The sequence below is a fragment of the Esox lucius genome, chromosome 22 (assembly GCF_011004845.1).
Source record: "Esox lucius isolate fEsoLuc1 chromosome 22, fEsoLuc1.pri, whole genome shotgun sequence".
NCBI lineage: Eukaryota > Metazoa > Chordata > Actinopteri > Esociformes > Esocidae > Esox > Esox lucius.
In genome coordinates, this window is record NC_047590.1 from 8,307,764 (window position 1) to 8,326,518 (window position 18,755).

At 43.3% G+C, this 18,755-nt stretch overlaps 1 protein-coding gene across 1 annotated transcript in view; it reads right to left on the bottom strand.

Moving 5' to 3' along the window:
* The window catches only part of ahr2 (aryl hydrocarbon receptor 2), a 54,654-nt gene extending 36,921 nt beyond the window's left edge, over nucleotides 1–17,733 (bottom strand). Inside the window, exons 1-2 of the mRNA XM_010891049.5 lie at nucleotides 17,306–17,733; nucleotides 12,291–12,478 (exon numbers count right to left, since the gene is read on the bottom strand). Of these exons, the coding sequence (XP_010889351.3) occupies nucleotides 12,291–12,478; nucleotides 17,306–17,364 (247 nt within the window). The 5' untranslated portion in view covers nucleotides 17,365–17,733. The remainder of the gene's footprint in view (nucleotides 1–12,290; nucleotides 12,479–17,305) is intronic.
* Nucleotides 17,734–18,755: the final 1,022 nt, after the last annotated feature.

Genomic DNA, 18,755 nt, shown 5'->3' on the forward strand with positions numbered 1-18,755 from the left:
GCTGACTGAGACAAAGATCTAGTGTGAGCCCTAAATGAGACCTACAGGCCCTTGTTGGAAGAAATGCCCCACGTAGGGGGCAGGGGGCCTTTTGGAACGCAGAACTGGTTGTGTTCAATGCAGTGGTCAGGATTATATAGTCAAGATTATATATTTATAACATAGTGACAGTCTAAGTCTCCTGACTTAGCATTTCAATTCCTTTCCTATAACTGTCCCCAGCCGCACACAAATTAGCATCCACAAAAATGCACACACACAAAGCAAGCCGCACACAACCGCACAACACGCACCCACTTCATTGGGATCTTTCCTCGTGGGGACTAGTATGTGTTCACAAGGTCAAATGTTCCTTGTTTTACAATTCTTCTGGGGATTTTTAGTCCCCACCAGAATCATAAAACCTGTACACAAGCACCACACACACACACACACACACACACACTCCCCTCACCACAGTGAACAAATGTCTGCGCTGATCATCAGGGGCTAAAGTTACTAAGCAATAAAATGGTGGTGACAGTTTGTCTCAACATGAAGGCAAGGCTGCCTTGCCCATGACACCCCCGCCTCACTCCCCTGTCACTGGACCTGTGCTTTCAAACCCCTGCCTCACTCCCCTGTCACTGGACCTGTGCTTTCACACCCCCGCCTCACTCCCCTGTCACTGGACCTGTGCTTTCACACCCCCGCCTCACTCCCCTGTCACTGGACCTGTGCTTTCACACCCCCGCCTCACTCCCCTGTCACTGGACCTGTGCTTTCACACCCCCGCCTCACTCCCCTGTCACTGGACCTGTGCTTTCACACCCCTGGCATGTGACGAGGTGGCGCTGGTGGCGTTCTGTGTGTCAAGCATGAATTTGTCCTGGATCCCTGCAGGCTCAAACCGAGTATAACAACTGGCCTAATGAAGCCACTCGAGGGACGATCCGCTATTTCTCTGTCTCTTTCTCCCTTACTTTTGATCTCTCTCTCATATGCTAGGTGTGTGTGTGTTGACGGCGGCTCTGCGTGACAGCAGCAGGATAACACACAAGAAGCAGAACCTCCAACCCCTTGTCCCCCGGTGAAAGCCAAGCGCTGTCCACCGTGAAGAGAGACGAGGCCACTGGAAAATAACCCCCCCCCCCCCCCCCCGGCTACAACACCCTCCGCTTAAAAGGGCGTCCACAACTTCTAACTCCAACACCCAGTGCGGTAGTCTGTGTGTGTATGTGCATGTGGGTGTCAGCTTGTGTGTGTCAACAAGTGGGTGTGTGTGACGGTGCGTGCGTGTGTGTGAGACGGTGTGTGTATGTTTGTGTGTGTGCGTGTGACAGTGCGTGTGTGTGTTTGTGTGAGACGGTGTGTGTGTGTGCGTGTGACGGTGCGTGTGTGTGTGTGTGTGTGAGAGAGAGAGGGAGTTGACAGACAAGGGCACCTCGTCTCTGGGTGATAACAATCCTAGCACTATTGCAGGAGACCTTGAGAGGCAGAGGGAACTGAGTGAGAGGCCGCGCCCCTGTCAGCCCCATACCCCCCCTCCTCGTCCCCTCTCAGCCCCAGCTCTGCTGACAGATCCAGGGCCCTGCTCTCACGCAAGCCTGCCTCCCCCGGGGACCCGCGGCTGCCAAGAGGAAAGGGAGACCTATCTCTTCCTGTGTGCTTTGCTCGCTAAAAAGCTGATAAAACCCACTCCACAACAGTCCAGCACAGTAAGCGTATGACTGGGTCTGAAAGGAAAATTCAGGGGAGTTAAATTAGAGAGTGAGAGAGTGAGAGAGCGAGAGAGAGAGCGAGAGCGAGAGAGAGGCAGAGAGTAAGAGGGGGGAGACCGTTTGCGGGAGACAGGAAGAGAGGTGCGAAGTGCTGTCAGAGACGGGAAAAAGTGATAGTCTGAACCAAAGCATGTGGTATTCTGTCGGTCTGTCCGTTCTTCGAATGTACATCTCCAAGCTGGAGGATTTCCTCTGACTTCTTATTTCACACACCAGCTTCAAAGGAAATGTTGTTGTTTTGGGGGATGGGGGGGGGGGGGGGGGTCAAGTTCAACATTTCATTAGTTAGCCATGATCTCATTTCTGCTTTTAAGAAGTGGACTGTCCTTTCACAAGGGACAGGAATACATGAACATAAGCCCAGTAATCATACAGAAAAGCTCAAACATAAACAAGCCATTTTTATAATTTAATGGCGGCATTCCCTATCGATGTACCACTCTGATGCCACAGATTAAAGATATGTCGGGAAACAGAAAGCACACACCGCTGGGGAATTCTGGGATCTGCTCCAACAAGCATTTTCACTGTTCAGCGTTCAAGGATGTTTTTATTGCCATTTATAAAAGGGTGAAAGAAAGAGGATAACAGATAATCGTAACGATACTGACAAAGAGAGAGGGGCAGGAGTGAACCAAGCAGAAAGAGATAGACCACAGAGAAAGAGGCCGAACGAGAGGAGTAGAATATAAGAGATTTACAGAAATTAAGGAAGAGCAGAGACGAGGTTAGAATAAACAGTGGATTGTGACAGGACATGCAGGAATGGTTTGGTTTGCTTTACTTCTCAACTGCCTGCCAAATATCCTACTCTTTATTCTAATAACCCGCACGGGGCTATGCTTATGTAAACGTTCATTCATAACTCTGGGGGGGGGGGGGCGTGAAATGCCTGCCAGTAATTTTCCACCAGCATGGTTTTAAGCCAAATAACTTCCCTGTGTCTTGATGTGACTTTAGGTGAGCTCTGAATGTACTGTACACAGCCACAGATGCAATGTGGTGCAAAGCGTTGACAGTGGAGTCACTGCCCGGCCCTTCTGTGTTGCTGGAAGAAAATTCCAGCTAGAGGCTTGTGTTTGCTCTTGACATATTGTCAAACATTGGGCTTATGGTCTCCGATAGAGGATGACTTGGATTTGACTTTTAGACAAAATTCTTAACGGACAAAAATGGACTTGACTTCTCTCGGAAACTCCATAAATACAAAGAGGCCAAAAAAACGACAAAATATACAAAAATACAAACCAACACTTTTGTCACAAGAAAACACAGGAGGTCTGAGGCACCAACATGTTATTCTTATACTGTCTTCCTACACATTTCAAACACACTCGGCTATTTGTCTGAACTCAGGAACGTGGACGGTTAGAATATTCCCTGATAGACATTCCTGAGTCCGGTCACAGGCTGATGGATACAATAAGAATTGCCTGCGAGGGGACGTATTACTTTATTCACATTTATTTTCACAAAATGCATTGAAGTATCACTTTACACTCCTCTAACCAAAGGTCAAGCCAGGTTTGGTCCAGCCAAGCTCTGGACGCTGACGATGATTTAACGTCCCGTGTCGGATCCTTGTCTCTTCCTGAGCAGCCAGAGGGGGCCAGAGGTGGCCAATGCTGGAACAAGGGTTAGCAGGCACCTTGCTGCTCCACAGACAACAGGCCACACACAGGCCACGCCGAGCCATTACTATTGTGCCTGACTTCCTGTGATCCACTCAGTCTGAACAAAGAGAACTTCCTGTATACATAAAGGAGATTACTCAACATGCTCAACAGGTTTCGCCTGATTACTGAGGAACACACACGCACACACATTATGCACAAGTGAATGAACACACATATTAAGCACGAGTGGACAGAACGCACATACTAGCATAGATTCATTTTTGGGAGGATTTGGGAAAAATCCAAACAATAATCCCATTCATTATCCTGTTTTCCCTAACCCTAAAACTAACCTTAACCCTAAAACTAACCTTAACCATAATCCTAAATTTAATAATCTTTAACTATTAACCATAATCCCGAAAGCCTGTTTGCTTAACCCCAAAACCGTAACTTCAACCCTGAACCTAACAATAACCTCTAACACAAGAATTCCATACCTGACCCTAATTGTAACTTCAACTAAACCTAAAAACCCCTCAGGTGAAAGTCAGCCTTTTTTTCCTCATGTGTTTTAACGTTGCTTGTAGGAGGCCGGACTCAAGCGCAGGGAGAACGGAGGGATTTTATTAAAGAATTAAGAGGCATCACGAAACATCAACTGCAACATGGATACAGGAAAAACATTAGGTGTGTACAAAACCAAAATAATTACCTACAAGACGCAAGAGGGAAGAAGGACCTTGAACAGGGACAGTGATCCCAAACACAGGTGAGGCACTAATGACAAACGGTTGTCCGTGCTCCAAATGAGGGAGAGAGCCCGTGGAAACACACTGACACTGCAGGCCTGGCGAGCCTGGACGTGACATATGTAGCATTGTTAAAAGGTCCCTGTAAGGTAGAATGTAAATGTGTAAAATGAAAATCTGACAGGATGTCCTTTTCTTTAACTCCCACTGCATTATGAAACGAGATGTAGTTCGTAGTTTACGCGATTTCCCCTATTTTCACTGAGACGTCTGTTTCAGTGAAAATAAGAGATTATATTTTCCCCCTGTTGTGGTTGTTAGCTTAGGACTGTGTGACTCAGTGACAGCTGAATAACACTGGAGGTTTATGAGAACGGGCAAACCATAACAGCTGTCCTTCAGATCGGTGAATAACTTTTTCTCTGTTTCCTCTGGTGTTGCCAAAGTTTTAACTCATGCATCAGAAATGAGAAGCGTTGGGAAGTTGAGCAATGATTCAACGCTCCACTCACTTCTGTTCCCATAAATCTAAATTTCATCTAGCAATAATTGGGAAAGCGAATGAGGTGCGTCACTGTGTAATTTAATGCTCCCCCGAAATTCAAGAGTTAAATCTTTCAGGTTGATATGTATCTGATCCACAGCTCAGTAGAAAGAGGAGACCAATGTTTTGCCTGCTCCTCTATCCTCATTCTTGCCTCTTCTGTTGTTAATCAAGAGAGAAAGAGGAGTAGGTAGGCCAACATTCATTCCTTTGTCCCTGCAGTCTCACAGCTTCGTCCATTTTCAACTTTCACTCTCAACTTTCAGGTCTTGGCTTCTTTTCAATGTGCTATGCACTAGATTATCACAAAGCCTCTTTTATCTTTTACTTTCTTTTCGAAGTACAATAGCAGCATTTTGACATTGTCTTCCCTGAGTATCGACATTTCTGCGCCTATTTGTTTTTTTACCCATTGTGTTCCATGGCGAGAACGTTCTCCATTGTAAATAGGAAAAAAAGAGCCAGTTTGTTTCAGAGGGAGGTAGAATGTCAATATTTGTACTGGCTGGACTCATTAATTCTAATGTGTCGTATCCAAAATGGCTCCCTTGATACATACATAGCACACCGTTTTCTTTCACCAGAGCTAGTCAAAAGTAGAAAACTATGCAGGGAATAGGGTGTCATTTCAAACTCTGATATGAGTCTTTGGAACGTTTTAACAGTAAAAAACTGGTTCTGTGGAAAAAGGAATGTTCCGCTCTCACACAACCAAGCCTTGTGATGCAAAGACACAGGTCAGGCCTTGAGGTCTGAGGGCAACGTGACATGTGGGGCTTTAGTCCTGCCACAACTCATCCCGAGTGACCTCTGTGACCTGTCGACCTCTGTGGTCATCCTGATGCCGGTTCTATGAAACATATGATTCTATAATTTGTTTGTTTTAAAATATAGAATTTTCTTGTCTGACTGTGAGAAGACAACCCAGTGTTCTCTAACTGAGAATACTTTACAGAGATAGTATTTCAGAGCTAGCTAGCGGTTGATGTAACTGGAAGAATCTGCTAGGTTTATGATATGGCAGAGTAGGCATGTGACAAGATTTCTCAGCATTGGCACACTGCCTGTAATGTAACTTCAGGAAACTGACTGCTTTTAACTCAAACGAATGACAGGACAAACAAAAAGGCTGACAGATTGGATACTTTGTGTGTAGAGCCTTGCCATGTGGAAAGTGGACAAGCTCACACTGCTACATGCATATTTTGCTGCGTGTTTCCCGGCCATTAAGAGGACGCTGCTGTCCAGTTTTAAATGTAAAACATATTTTCATTGTCAAGTGACCTAGCCAGACAGTTTTGGGTTGCTTTCACCACAGAATGGGAGATGAACGGGTCGCCTTTCAACTTTTTTTAAATGTAAATTTGATTATATTATTTGTTTTGTCCTTTGCTGACGCCCCGTTCCATGCCAAACCCACTTCCATGTTCCATGTTCAAAATTCTGGCATGACACACAACCGATGTGGTGCAGGCTTTCCAGATTCCTGATCTCTCTGGGTGCGGGAAACGTACCCAATGCCGGACTCCATCTTGGCATAGCGATAGCATCAGCTAGCATGAGACCACGATCTATTTGGCCTAGCCTCTAAAGATCCCACCCCAGTCAAAACACAGTGACAGGCCGCTAGCTGCTCAAGTAGCAACATGCCCAACCATCCACTAAACTAACGTCCACAGTGACCAAAGAAAATGCAGAGAAGAAATTGCCTTGAATAAAAGAAAAGGGAAAGACCATGTTGTTGAGTCTTAGTGTGGTGCTGTGTGGCTCAGCTGGTAGAACAGGTCACCTGCAATACTAGGATTCTGTGTTCAAATGCCACAAGGCACCAGTAAATGTATACATAAGTCACGTCCTAATGCTCAAGGCATTTGTCAGCATTCATAACTTTGTTAAGCAACAAATAAAGAAAAGAAGACAAGAGCATAAACAAGAAAGGTATTATGAAGGAGCAATTGTCATGTAAGCCAAAGCTATGCAAGACCCTCACAGGAATTAAGACTCAAGCTTTGTAGCCAGATGTAACATTGTCAGAGCCTCATTAAGTTATTCTGGGAGGTGAGGGGTCAGAGGTAACCGCTGATGGAGACAGCGCACGTTCCTCTCTGTCTGTAACTTCAAACTCCGTTTCACCAGGTTCTGTCCTGGAGCTTTGTGTGTTTGTGTCTGTGTGTGTTTCACTTGCCAGATGAACATGTCCAGACATCATTCCACTCACTAACCACACTGACTCACTGTAATCATACAGGCGTCACAGTGACCGACCAGTCACAGGAGTCGGAATGACCCATTCAACATAGTCAACAACGACATGGCACAGTGGTCTGAGTGGTGATGCATTATAACTGCATTCCCCCCCGAGGCAGCGATCTTTGCCTGGATTACCTCTTCATCAACAAAGGAAAATGTGCTAATGTCAAGATGACATGCATTAGTCATTTTAGTGTACAAACAAGTGAATGGATATTTCTCTAACCGGGGGCAGTGACATCATTCTGGTACTATAAATACTGAATCCGTGCCAGGATTTCTCTTTGTGTATTGATGAAGATTCAGATGGGCTTTACTGTCTCAACATTGGTCCATGTTTGGTTTGGGTTTAGAATTTGGCATATGCCATATAGTGTGACGCATAGAAGATAAATCTGTGTTTGCTTTTTTGGTTGCAAAACAATAGCCCTGTTTTAGTTTAAAGGGAACCAGTCTATTTAGAGGATCAGTCTACAAAGAGGACAAGTCTACGTAGAGGACCAGTCTACGTGAAGAACCAATCTACAAAGTGGACTAATCTACAAAGAGGACCAGTCTACAAAGAGGACCAGTTTATCTAGAGGACCAGTCTACAAAGAGGACCAGTCTACAAAGAGGACCAGTATATGATGAGGACCAGTATATGTCGAGGACCAGTATATGTCGAGGACCAGTATATGTCGAGGACCAGTATATGCCGTGGACCAGTATATGTAGAGGACCAGTATATGTAGAGGACAAGTCTACGTGGAGGACCAGTCTTCATAGAGGACCAGTCTACAGTCTGCCCATTACGTATGAAGCAGCAAGCAAACTTTACTGACCAAAGTCCACACAGCTTCAAAACTACATTCCCTCGGCATCTCTGACACACACCCTTATTTCACAGTGTCTGCAGCACCAGAAACAGAGCAAGGAGCTACATGGTACCAACCCTCTTATTGCAATGGTGAATATGGGGTGAGCTAAGCCACACAGATCTATAAACACTGTCTGTCTTGCAGATATGGGGAGCAACTGCAAGCTGTTTGGCGAGGCAAAGCATACTCGGAATAACTGTAACTCTGAAGACAGTCGTGTCAAATGCTGGTAACGGTGGCTTGACACCGAAAGGTCACTTCCGTGCCACGGGCATTCATATGACTTCACAGGCAGCAGACGGTTGGTGTTTCGAGGCCACGGAGCAATGATCCAGTGGTGGGGCCAATTCAAAGGGCAGACACCCAAGGGAGAGATGAATACCCGTTACTGTGAGCCGCCGCGGGAGAGGGCACAGGGAGGGCGGCCGTGCCGGCAGGGACACGGTCATGGGGGAAGGAGGCACAATGTGCTGCTTGTGTGAGGAGCCTTGGGAGGCGTGGGACTCAACCCTGGGGCTTTTCTCATCGCCTCGAAGCCACCTCGCTGTGCCCTTCCTGCCGCTTCTCATCATCCCTCGTCAGTCTGTTACTGAGGTGGGGGCAGAGGCAGGTTAAGTTAGAGGCAGGCGGAGATACGGTTAAAGGCAGGGGTGAGGTAGTTAGATGCAGTGGGAGGAAGAGATAGAAGTAGAGGGAGATTTTTGTTTGAGACAAGGGAGGTAGAGTTAGAGAGTCAGGGGGTGGTGGTGTTATAGGCAGTGGGAGGTGGTGTTAGAGGCAGGGGGAGATGGTGTTAGAGGCAGGGGGTGGTGGTGTTATAGGCAGTGGGAGGTGGTGTTAGAGGCAGGGGGTGGTGGTGTTAAAGGCAGGGGGAGGTGGTGTTAGAGGCAGGGGGAGGTGGTGTTAAAGGCAGGGGGAAGGTCATGTTAGAGGCAGGGAGGATTCAGGAGCGAGGCAGGGGAAGACGTAGGGAAACGTGGGTCCAACTTGGGCTACAAATGTTTCTTTCTCCTCATCCGGAGCCAAAAACCCAGCCCCTCCCACTTACACTGAGCCCTCCATACATCCACACAGCTCACAACACACTCACATAGCTGAGGCCTCACCAAAGCGTTTCACACTCGTTACATGAAATGTGAGGGCGCATCGACTGTAACAGCATTTTTGGGGATTACCAAAGCTGCATCATTGAGAAATGTGTGATTGCAATATACAAGGCAGACTTTCTAAACAGAGTTCCAACAAGTGCAAAGTTTCTAGCAAGTAATAGTGTAAAAAGGGCTTTGTCTGAGTGGACAAATCGAAATCCATTGTCTGACCATGCCGTGCAAGCACATTACAGTGGTGGGATCCTGTTGTGTTTGTTGGGCAGGAGAGGGAGTGTGTGAACTTGAGCTCTGCACCAGTCAAGGAGGAAAGGGTGGAAAGAAAAGCAGGAACAGAAGGAAAGGAGAGCAAGGGAGCTGCACAGGAAATAGGGTGTGAGCTAGGCCAGAGGTTGAGATACAACTTCCAATTCCCGCCATAGAGGCCCTATGCAGTTACATAAAAGTGACGGTAAAACCCAGGGAAGAAGGGAGGGAGGGAAACAGAGACAGGGGGAGAGAAAGTGAGGAAGAGACAGAGATAGTAAGAGAGAGAGAGAGAAAGAGAGACACAGATAGTAAGAGAGAGAGAGAGAGATGAAAAGAAGAGAGGATTCACTATGCTCTAAATAATCAAAACCCTAACAGATCCAAGGGGACTATAACCACTAATTATCCAATTTGTGTTCACATAAACTGCAGTGTTTTGTGTTGACGTAAAACCCTGTGTTTCTGTGCTGATGTAAACTCCTGTGTTTTGTGTTGATGTAAACTCCTGTGTTTTGTGTTGATGTAAACTCCTGTGTTTTGTGTTGACGTAAACTCCTGTGTTTTGTGTTGATGTAAACTCCTGTGTTTTGTGTTGATGTAAACTCCTGTGTTTTGTGTTGATGTAAACACTTGTGTTTTGTGTTGACGTAAACCCCTGTGTTTCTGTGCTGACGTAAACTCCTGTGTTTTGTGTTGATGTAAACTCCTGTGTTTTGTGTTGATGTAAACTCCTGTGTTATGTGTTGACATAAACTCCTGGGTTTTGTGTTGACATAAACTCCTGGGTTTTGTGCTGATGATGTAAACTCTGGTGTTTTGTGTTTCCACTACGAGTGTGACCTTAAGGAATTAGATGAGCCTAGAGAAGGACCTCCTAATTCAGCTGGTCTTGTGGCTCTGTTCACAACAACAGACCCCACAGAGTCCCAGGACAGAAATACCAAACCAACCAAGTCACGAGAACACAGTGACACACTGGAAAGAATTAACTACAAAACAAAACAAATAAAATGTTTCTCCTAAACATAGATTAGTGGCAGAATACCCGGAAATGAAGAAAAAGACTTGGGAGTGTGGTTTCTCGATACGTTATCATGATAAGCCACCATGAGCAGCAACATTTGGGACCCTTCACTATGTGAAAAGGGCAGCAAGAGGCGCATAATCAATGTGATCACAATCAGTGTTCATCTATTTATCTGTTTTTTCATCTCATGATTACTTTTGTTATTGTACATATTTGTTTTTATACAACTCAAAATTGCCTTTTGTGTGATGTGTACTTAATATTTATTTAATCATTTTCCAGTTTTAATTGTATCTTTGATTTCACTATTATTCAATATACATTGATGTTTTTCACTTGCTTTGGTAATGTAAACTAAGGTTTCACATTACTTTAAAGCCCGTTAAACAGAGCATTTTAACTGAAACCAAGAGAAATGGAGAAGAGTGATGGAGAAAAGGAGACAGAAAGATGAACAGATGGAGAAAAATTGCTGTTTCTGTTGTACTGTATATGTTATTTCCTACTGTCAGGAGAGCCTAGAAACCAAGAGGATCCCTTAACTTCTCGAGGCATATGCCCTGACAACGTCCACTTAGAAAGGCAATTAATACATGTCTCCACTTGCTACAATGAACACCTCTGGTGGGCAAGGAAGCACATGCAGTACTACAATATACAAAGTGCCCTGTCTGATTTGGCTTTGTTGTTGTCCATGAGCTCTACATCTAACTGCTCTGTTGGTGGAGGCCTGGTCTAAGAATAAAAATAGGCCCTTTTTTCCATTGTAGTGTCTGCACTCTGCTTCTAATTGGTGCTATTTTGGAACAGAGAGAAACAGAACAATGTGAGGAAGCGCTCCGCGGGGTTGAAAACTTGCATGGACTGTCCATCCAGCCAGCTGCTATCTCAACACACAAGCCAACCCTACAGTGTGTGTGTGTGTGTGTGTGTGTGTGTGCTTGTACAGTGTTAGTTAACATCTCAGTCCCAAAGAACATCCTCTGCTGTTATGGAGAAAGGTTAAGTGTGAATGGGTGGTGTGCAGTGTGATGATATTTAGAACAATGTGCTAGCGCTCGACAGGAAAAGGAAGACTGTGTCTGGTCATGTGACCCTCTGAGGCGCCATATTTCTGCCTGTCACCTACTCAATACTCTGCTTCAGAGATTCAAACTGCCTTTTATTATGTTTGGCAAATACTAGGCAGTTTCCTGAAAGGCAGCGATAGAGAGAGTGAGCGAGAAACAGAAAGAAAGACACATAATTTCCCACCGATCCACAGACCCAGAAAGAATTTGAAGATAAAAATGGATAAACTCCATATATGTCACGTGAAATGTCCCAAAGTGCAATCACAGCAGCAAGATGCGTTGTCTGTTTCCAAAAGAAAAGGGCAAATTTGGAGCACAGACAACATTGTAAAAATAACCCTAATTTTTATTAGCTTTTTATATTTCATAGTTATTCATAATTTTACTATTTCCACAATGTTACAAAACACAAAGCTTAGAATAACATGTGAAATGACTTCATCCTTTTGAAACTTTAGAGTATAAAGTTCACTCAGGTTACTAGTAATCTTTCTGTCCCAGGCCCAGTAAAACGTTTTCACTTTGTCATTTATTATACCTTTCTCACTTTCCACTTGCTTCTGCAATGTAAACAAATATGCCCCGTGCCAGGAAACCCATTGAAATAGAATTGAGCGAGATGCAGAGGAAGGGAAACAGAGAGTCACCTAGAGAGTGAGAAATTCAGAGAGAGAAAAACATATACATAGAGCTGGTGGACATACGATTGACAGTGAGAGCTGCAAGGCAGTGTGAGCACAAGAACGCTTCAAACCAAAAACAACGGAACACTATTTAACATTCTTCGCCTCTGCCGTGAGACTTAGCCACAGTGTGGCTACCATGAGGTAGCTGAAATGTGGCCAGCAGGAGAAAGATGAAGTTGGCCTTGGTCAGATTATGCAAACCCAGGGACGACCAGGTGCAAAACCTTAATGTTGGCCAGGCAGCTAGTCCTAACTGCGCCCAAGACTTTGCGGGAAATACAAATGTGTTCTTAACACTCTTTTGGAGACATTATATATAACCTAAGAGCTGGCATATAACCCAGGGCTCAGAGAGCTGGCTACTCACCATTGAAGAAGCTCTTGACCTTGAGGTATCCCACACTGAGACGGAGCACGGACAACTTGTCCAGCCGCGCACAGACATCCTCTGAGAAAGGCAGCAGGCTGGTCAACTTGTCCAGCTCTCCGTTCAACCGATCCCTATGCCGCTTGGATGGGTTTGACTTGATGCCATCTGGAGGGGAGGGTTTGGGACTGGAAAAGTGAAAATTGGGTATTTTTATTGCAATATTAAACATTAAGACTCTGTCCATGAACTGGCAATATATGTTTCTATCATAATAGTGTCATTATAGTGTTTCACAACATTTATTCACCAGAAAGTGTTTTGGGTGCCTGCTTAAGAGTGTCCTAAATTGATGCATGTGAAAGTGTATCCCTCTACTCCATCTAGGTCACTAATAAGAAACATCATCTTCCCCTCCTCATCTACAGAAAATGGCAGACGTAACATGCCATACGTTTTAATAAATTGTACCATGTGGTACGTTTAGTTAAGATCTAATGTCACCTAACATAAGTGTCCCCGAATTACGTATTCCAACAGCTACACCTGCGACCAGATTGGACTAGGGCCAGTGAAATCCCTCTGTCATTTCCTGTTTGCAAAAGTTCTACCAAGTTCACTCAATTTCTGTTCCAAGTGAAAAAACAAGCATGCAATAGTGTTGGGAATCCTTAATAAAATATCTTTAAAATATCCCAAAATGTATCGTTTTGTACACTATCTTCACCTTGCTGGATTTGAGAAAGTTCATTTGAATGCAAATAATTGGTATTTGAAGTTGGATCAAGTATTGAAAGAAAAAAGTAGGATTTTCTTGGTGCTATTGAGGTCGCGATATCTCCCCCTCCTTATGTTGGATTGCTGTTGAAATTCTGGGAATTTTGAGACCAAAGAAGAAACTAAAGCTGTTGAAAAGCATACATAGGGGCCTCTTCAGGAAATTAAAAGTGATTCAGGTCCAAAATCTCCCCAGAACAATCGTCTTTTAGAGAGACGTCTCATTTCGGTGACCCTGGCCGTTGCAACATCGTTGCTGTGCATTCTGTTACCTCCGGAGTACAGTACAACAATGTCTGCACTCACTAAAGTAAATCACTCCAGATGAGAGTGTCCTAAATTAGTTAAATGTAAATGTTAGTTTGGTAAATTGCACCAGTATATAGCTATAAATTTGGTTTACTAGTGTGAATAAGGGTGCCATTTTCAACCAGACACCCAATCCCCTTTGATAGTTGAAGGGTAACTGAGGCAGATGTGAACCAGCCCATTGGTGAAGCATGATGTCATGCTGATTCCTTATTCCTGTGTGTCTCCCAATTGCTACTCTCACCAAGTACCTTTGGGTCAGAGCTACTGCACTCTGGCATATTCTTAGAAATGTACTTAAATCTCTTTGTGAACTGTCAAACAGCATAATTAATCCATTATAATGTTCATCGAACTTCAAAAGGTCTTAAGTCAAAGAGCTTATATTAGGCTGCTGGTCAAAGTTGTTGAAGGACTTTGCTAAGTACGGCAACATTAGCTTTGCATGTCAACTATGCTATACATCATAGCCATCTACCCCCCCCCCCCCCAAATATCTGAATTTATTTTTCCTTTTTCAAGTGTCCTTTTTCAATAATTTAAGTAAAGATAAATGACCTAATTGTCTACAACTAGAAGTCCTTTAGAAATAACACACTCTCAACCTCAGATCTTCCTGGTAAAAGATTTCAGGAAACATTGTCATGAAAAACCAAAGAATTGTTGTGAAATGTAGAGCTGTTGTAACCCAACACTATATTTTCTCCACCAAGGGTTTACCTAAAGGGAATTCAATGGTAACAGAAGCCAGAGACTTGGGGACAAATTAAACAAGTGAAAGTGATGACATCAAAAACAGGGCTTAGGGACAATAGAATCTTCATGTGTCCCATCACCACCAAACACTGATTCTGACTCCATCTTGGAATCCATATTAAGAAAAGCAGAAAAGCATGCTTGCATTGCTGGAGTGCAAGCAAGACAACATTTCCCATCTCTACACAATAAATGATGACTGCTTTTGGATGACTGAGTACGGATCTATAATGCACTCTTAATACATTCATGATCATTGTCACTGCAAACACCACAGTTTACATTTCAGGGGATAGATGTGCAGACACATATAGACACATGTTAGAGTCTTGAAGCATTTAGACTTATATCAGTATTTCTTCTTACTATGGGTCTGGTCCCAGAGAAAGCCCTGGGCATTTTGGAGGTGGTTTGAGAGTTATGAATAATCACACTACATGCCTCTCACTGCAAGATTTGGGTCAAACAAGTAAGGTCAATTTCTCATTTGGGTCTCAAGCTAAAACCAATTATGAACCCCTGTCTTGCATAACAGCATGGCTGTCTTTTCTAATCAGTTATGAAATAAATGGAAAACTGATCCGGTCACACTGACCCAGGACTAGACAATGTGACGTGAGTATTACAATTGACATATGATACGAAAGGCTTTTGACCACCTCTTTCTCAGGGAATCTCACTGTGCACTTCCGGAAAAAGTGGGTCCCATAATGGGGTTCAAACATTACTTTACACTAAACGAAGGGCCAATGGACAGGGAAGAATTCCATTGCCAAGCAAGCTCAATCAAATGCAGCTAAAGTCAACGCGTGCAAACATTAATTGAACCTGGGTCTTTTAAGGACATTCTCACCCCGATAACCTGCTGTAGAACTCTATGAACATCTGTCTCTGATCTAGCTCAGCAAAACAAAGCTGGAAAAAAGTCAGATGGCTCAACCTGCTGAATTCTTCTTGCCCACCTGGCTCTCTCACCATTACTCATATGTCACATTCCTCAACAATGGATGTGTTATCTATTCTGGCAGAGTATTGCCTTCTTGTTGCAAGACTGTTTTCCCATAGTCCCATACAAAGGTACTTTGTCAGAGTCGGTGTCAGAACAGCGCCTGAATAAGAGCCTGTTTCAGGTCTGAAATCAAAGCTGTCTAACATTCTTTCCAATCTGTTTTGCTAAAGAAACAAAACACAAGAAAAATATAGTGTAAAATGTTTCCAAAACAGTTAGGAATATGTCTGCAAAGTTCTGTGTGAAGGTAATAGTTCCAGCTGGGAGGGCTAGTCAGTAGAGCTTCAAAAAATAGCCGTACAGAAACCATGACCCACCACGGTCATCGCCATCAAAGCTATAATCATCCATTGATGTCCTTGTTGCCAAAAATATCCCTGTCACTTCAAGTCACTGTGGCTATTGTTCTCTTAATGAGCTTCTGGTGAGCTCCATGACTATTAATCTAACCATGTGACCTTGCCAAACAATGGGAGGCCAGATGTGCACTGGTGGTCTGGGTTCTGGTGAGACTGGAGAGCCAGGGCTCAATGTACATTTGCCTGTCTGTCTGCATTCAAATTGTTTGTCTGCCTGCTTTGCTGGTTCCCTGTCTGTCTGTTTTTCTGCCTGTTGGTTTGTCTGTCCGTCAGACTGCATGTCAGATTTTCTGTCTGCCTGTCTGTGGGTCTGCTTGTCTACCTGTTCTTCTGTCTATCTGCGTCGGTCTGTTTTTCTTTCCTTCTGTCTATCCGTGACTCTGTCTGAGATGAAGTGAAATGTCTGTTAGATGGTTGAGTTACAAAGGAATCACAAATAATGAGAATATATTTTAATTTCCTTAAAGGAATTCTTCCTGGCAGAATACTCGCACTAAAATAAGAGTCAGCAGGTGACCTATAAGTGTAGCTCAACTGAACATGGCACTCAGAAGAATGCCTGGTGAAACATTAGATGTGCATCCCAAAAGCACCCTATTCCATATACAATGCACTGACTCAGAATAGGGCCCGATTCACAGTAGGGCACTACTTAGGGAATAGGGCTCCACTAGTGACAGCCTACTCCTGCTCTGCACATAACAGCCACACAATGATAGACTTGTGGAGGTGAAAAAAGCTCACTATACAGTAGACACTATACTGTAGTCATTGTCTACTCCTTGGTAATGGAGCAAATGTTATCCTCTGTAACAAACATATACTTTGGATTACAGGATCATATGTAGGTAAGAATCAAATATACTCATGCTAATATGCAGTAATTACATGTTTTTAACTTACACATTACCAAAATAGTTTCAAATCATTAAAACTTTTAAATAACATTATTTATTCTTCCGAAAATAAGGCTTTTCTATTGCGTGACTTTGCGTGACTTAGAAATATGTTATAGGAAAAAAGAGACAAAAATACAAAAAAGTGGGTTCTCGTAATTAGGCATAAAAAGCAGGACTATCAGATTACAAAACTTCGGGACAGTTTCCCCCGCCCCCTCCCTCCTGTAAGCATCGCGTGAGAGCGCAGCCAACTTTAAATTTGATTATGACTAATGTAAGACTACTATGTATTTCCATGCCAGACCATAACTATACACCAAAACTCAATCTTAAGGCAACCTTAACGACTTGAGTACGAACTTATAGTACGCTACCGAGGCAAATAACGAGAGCAAAGAGGAGATTGTTAAGATAAAAATTAAACAGAAAACGTTTTACAATCGGATAAATCATTTTGGCCTCGTTACGTGCAGATACTCAAGTCGACAGCCGATAAACTATCATAATTAATTGGTAAATATTATCAATAGAAAATAATAAATTAGAGTGGTAAGCATAACACATGTTATGTGTGTAACATAAAAAAAATACAGTGATGCAAACACCCATAACATCCTAACAAAATGTAGCCGAGTTAACGCAGAGTTGAGTTAACTTCAGCTAGACAAAAGGTGGAAAACATGCACATCGATCTTGCGCAACTGGAAGCGCAAAATAGCCCTATCGATAAGATTCACGGCAAGTTTATTATCCATGATAGTTAAAAAACTTTGCAAGTAGAGTAAACATCTTGTTCATAAATGTATGCCTTTTTTGTAATATACAATAATTGATAAGTAAGATAATGTAAACATTATTTTAGGTATAGGAGCCGTGTCTTTGAACTTGAAATTGAGAGTTGCTTACATTTTCTGAACGGGCTTCTTCCGTTTCTTAGCAGCGTACAGCGCCGTACTCCCCAACATTATGTAGGATATCTTTAAAAAAGAAAGTATATAACAAAACTATCCTTTACGTTGCTTATTTTTGCAAGCAAGTTTCGAAGAAACTACACATCAAGCTCAGTATAATGTAAATATCCAAAAGGAGTCCGCCAGCGTAAAGAACTCATACGTCAAAGCTTCAAATATGAGTCAGATCTCGTGGTAGACCTGACGGATAAATCCAAAATATTGTTTTTATATCAAAGTTTTGGGAAACGCTAGAAATGGCGTGCATGATCTGAACAAATGTTACTCCTTCATTTTTTTTCAGCTGTCATTCTGTACTGCCTCCAAATACGCTCCGCCAGTTGCACGAACTCAATGGCCGTTTTTCCTGCTACTCAAATCAATCCATGGCGCTGGTTCACTGTAAGCTCGAGTAGCAGGTAGGCCTTCAGTGGGGCGACTCGCTATTGGTGCAAAGTGCTTTCAGGAAATATTATACAAACGGAGAGAGAGAGAGAGAGAGAGAGAGGGAGAGAGAAAGAGTGAGAGAGAGAGAGATGATAACAAACAATATAAACATACCGCAACTACTCTAAGCTCTGGGATGACAGGATATGAACAATTGGAGTTAGTTGTATTTTTATATAAAGTACTAGGAAAATGCATGCACGTGTAGCAATTGATTCTTGAAGAGTATGATATACCCAATGAAATGCCCAGTGGGCTTCATAGCACACCAAAACTTCACATTTGAGTTTGTTTTGTTCTGCTGATTAAATGATTGATGTTATAGAATGTTCCACTAGGCTTTTAATCTCTTGGATGATTAGTCCTTGAATTAACAGCTCTGTTGGTACATCATGTTAGCCCTATTTTTCAACTGTATCAATAGATTTTTCTCAATAACAAAGAATATGCTTAAACTTTACTTAGCCACGTTAGACTAGTTGTGATTAAGCATATATTCCAGAGACAACTGGAACATGGCAACAAGATCAACCTGTCGGTTTTAGTTTCAGACTCACAGGAATTTGACATCAACCAGGCATGGTTGAAAAGGCATAATTACTGTGCCATTAAAAAAAAAGTCGCTTGAAAGTCGCTCGGGAAAACAGCGTCTGCTAAATTATAAAAATGTAAATGTAAACAAAAAATGTTACCAGGTAGGAATACTAAAATGACATTAAAGCAACGAACCTGAGTGCAATTAGTGTTAGCCGTCTCGCTCAGGGACAGAACAACAGGGTTTTTCAGCTCCGGGATTTGAACCAGCAATGTTTGACCAATAGGTTGAACACTATAGGCTAACCACGTGCACGTAAGGCAACACCGACTTGGGATGACACCAAGACACAAGTAAATGTCAACAACCTTGAAAAGCCGGGGGTTCGGGGCTGAACCATCACCCAATACACAGATGATCTGCC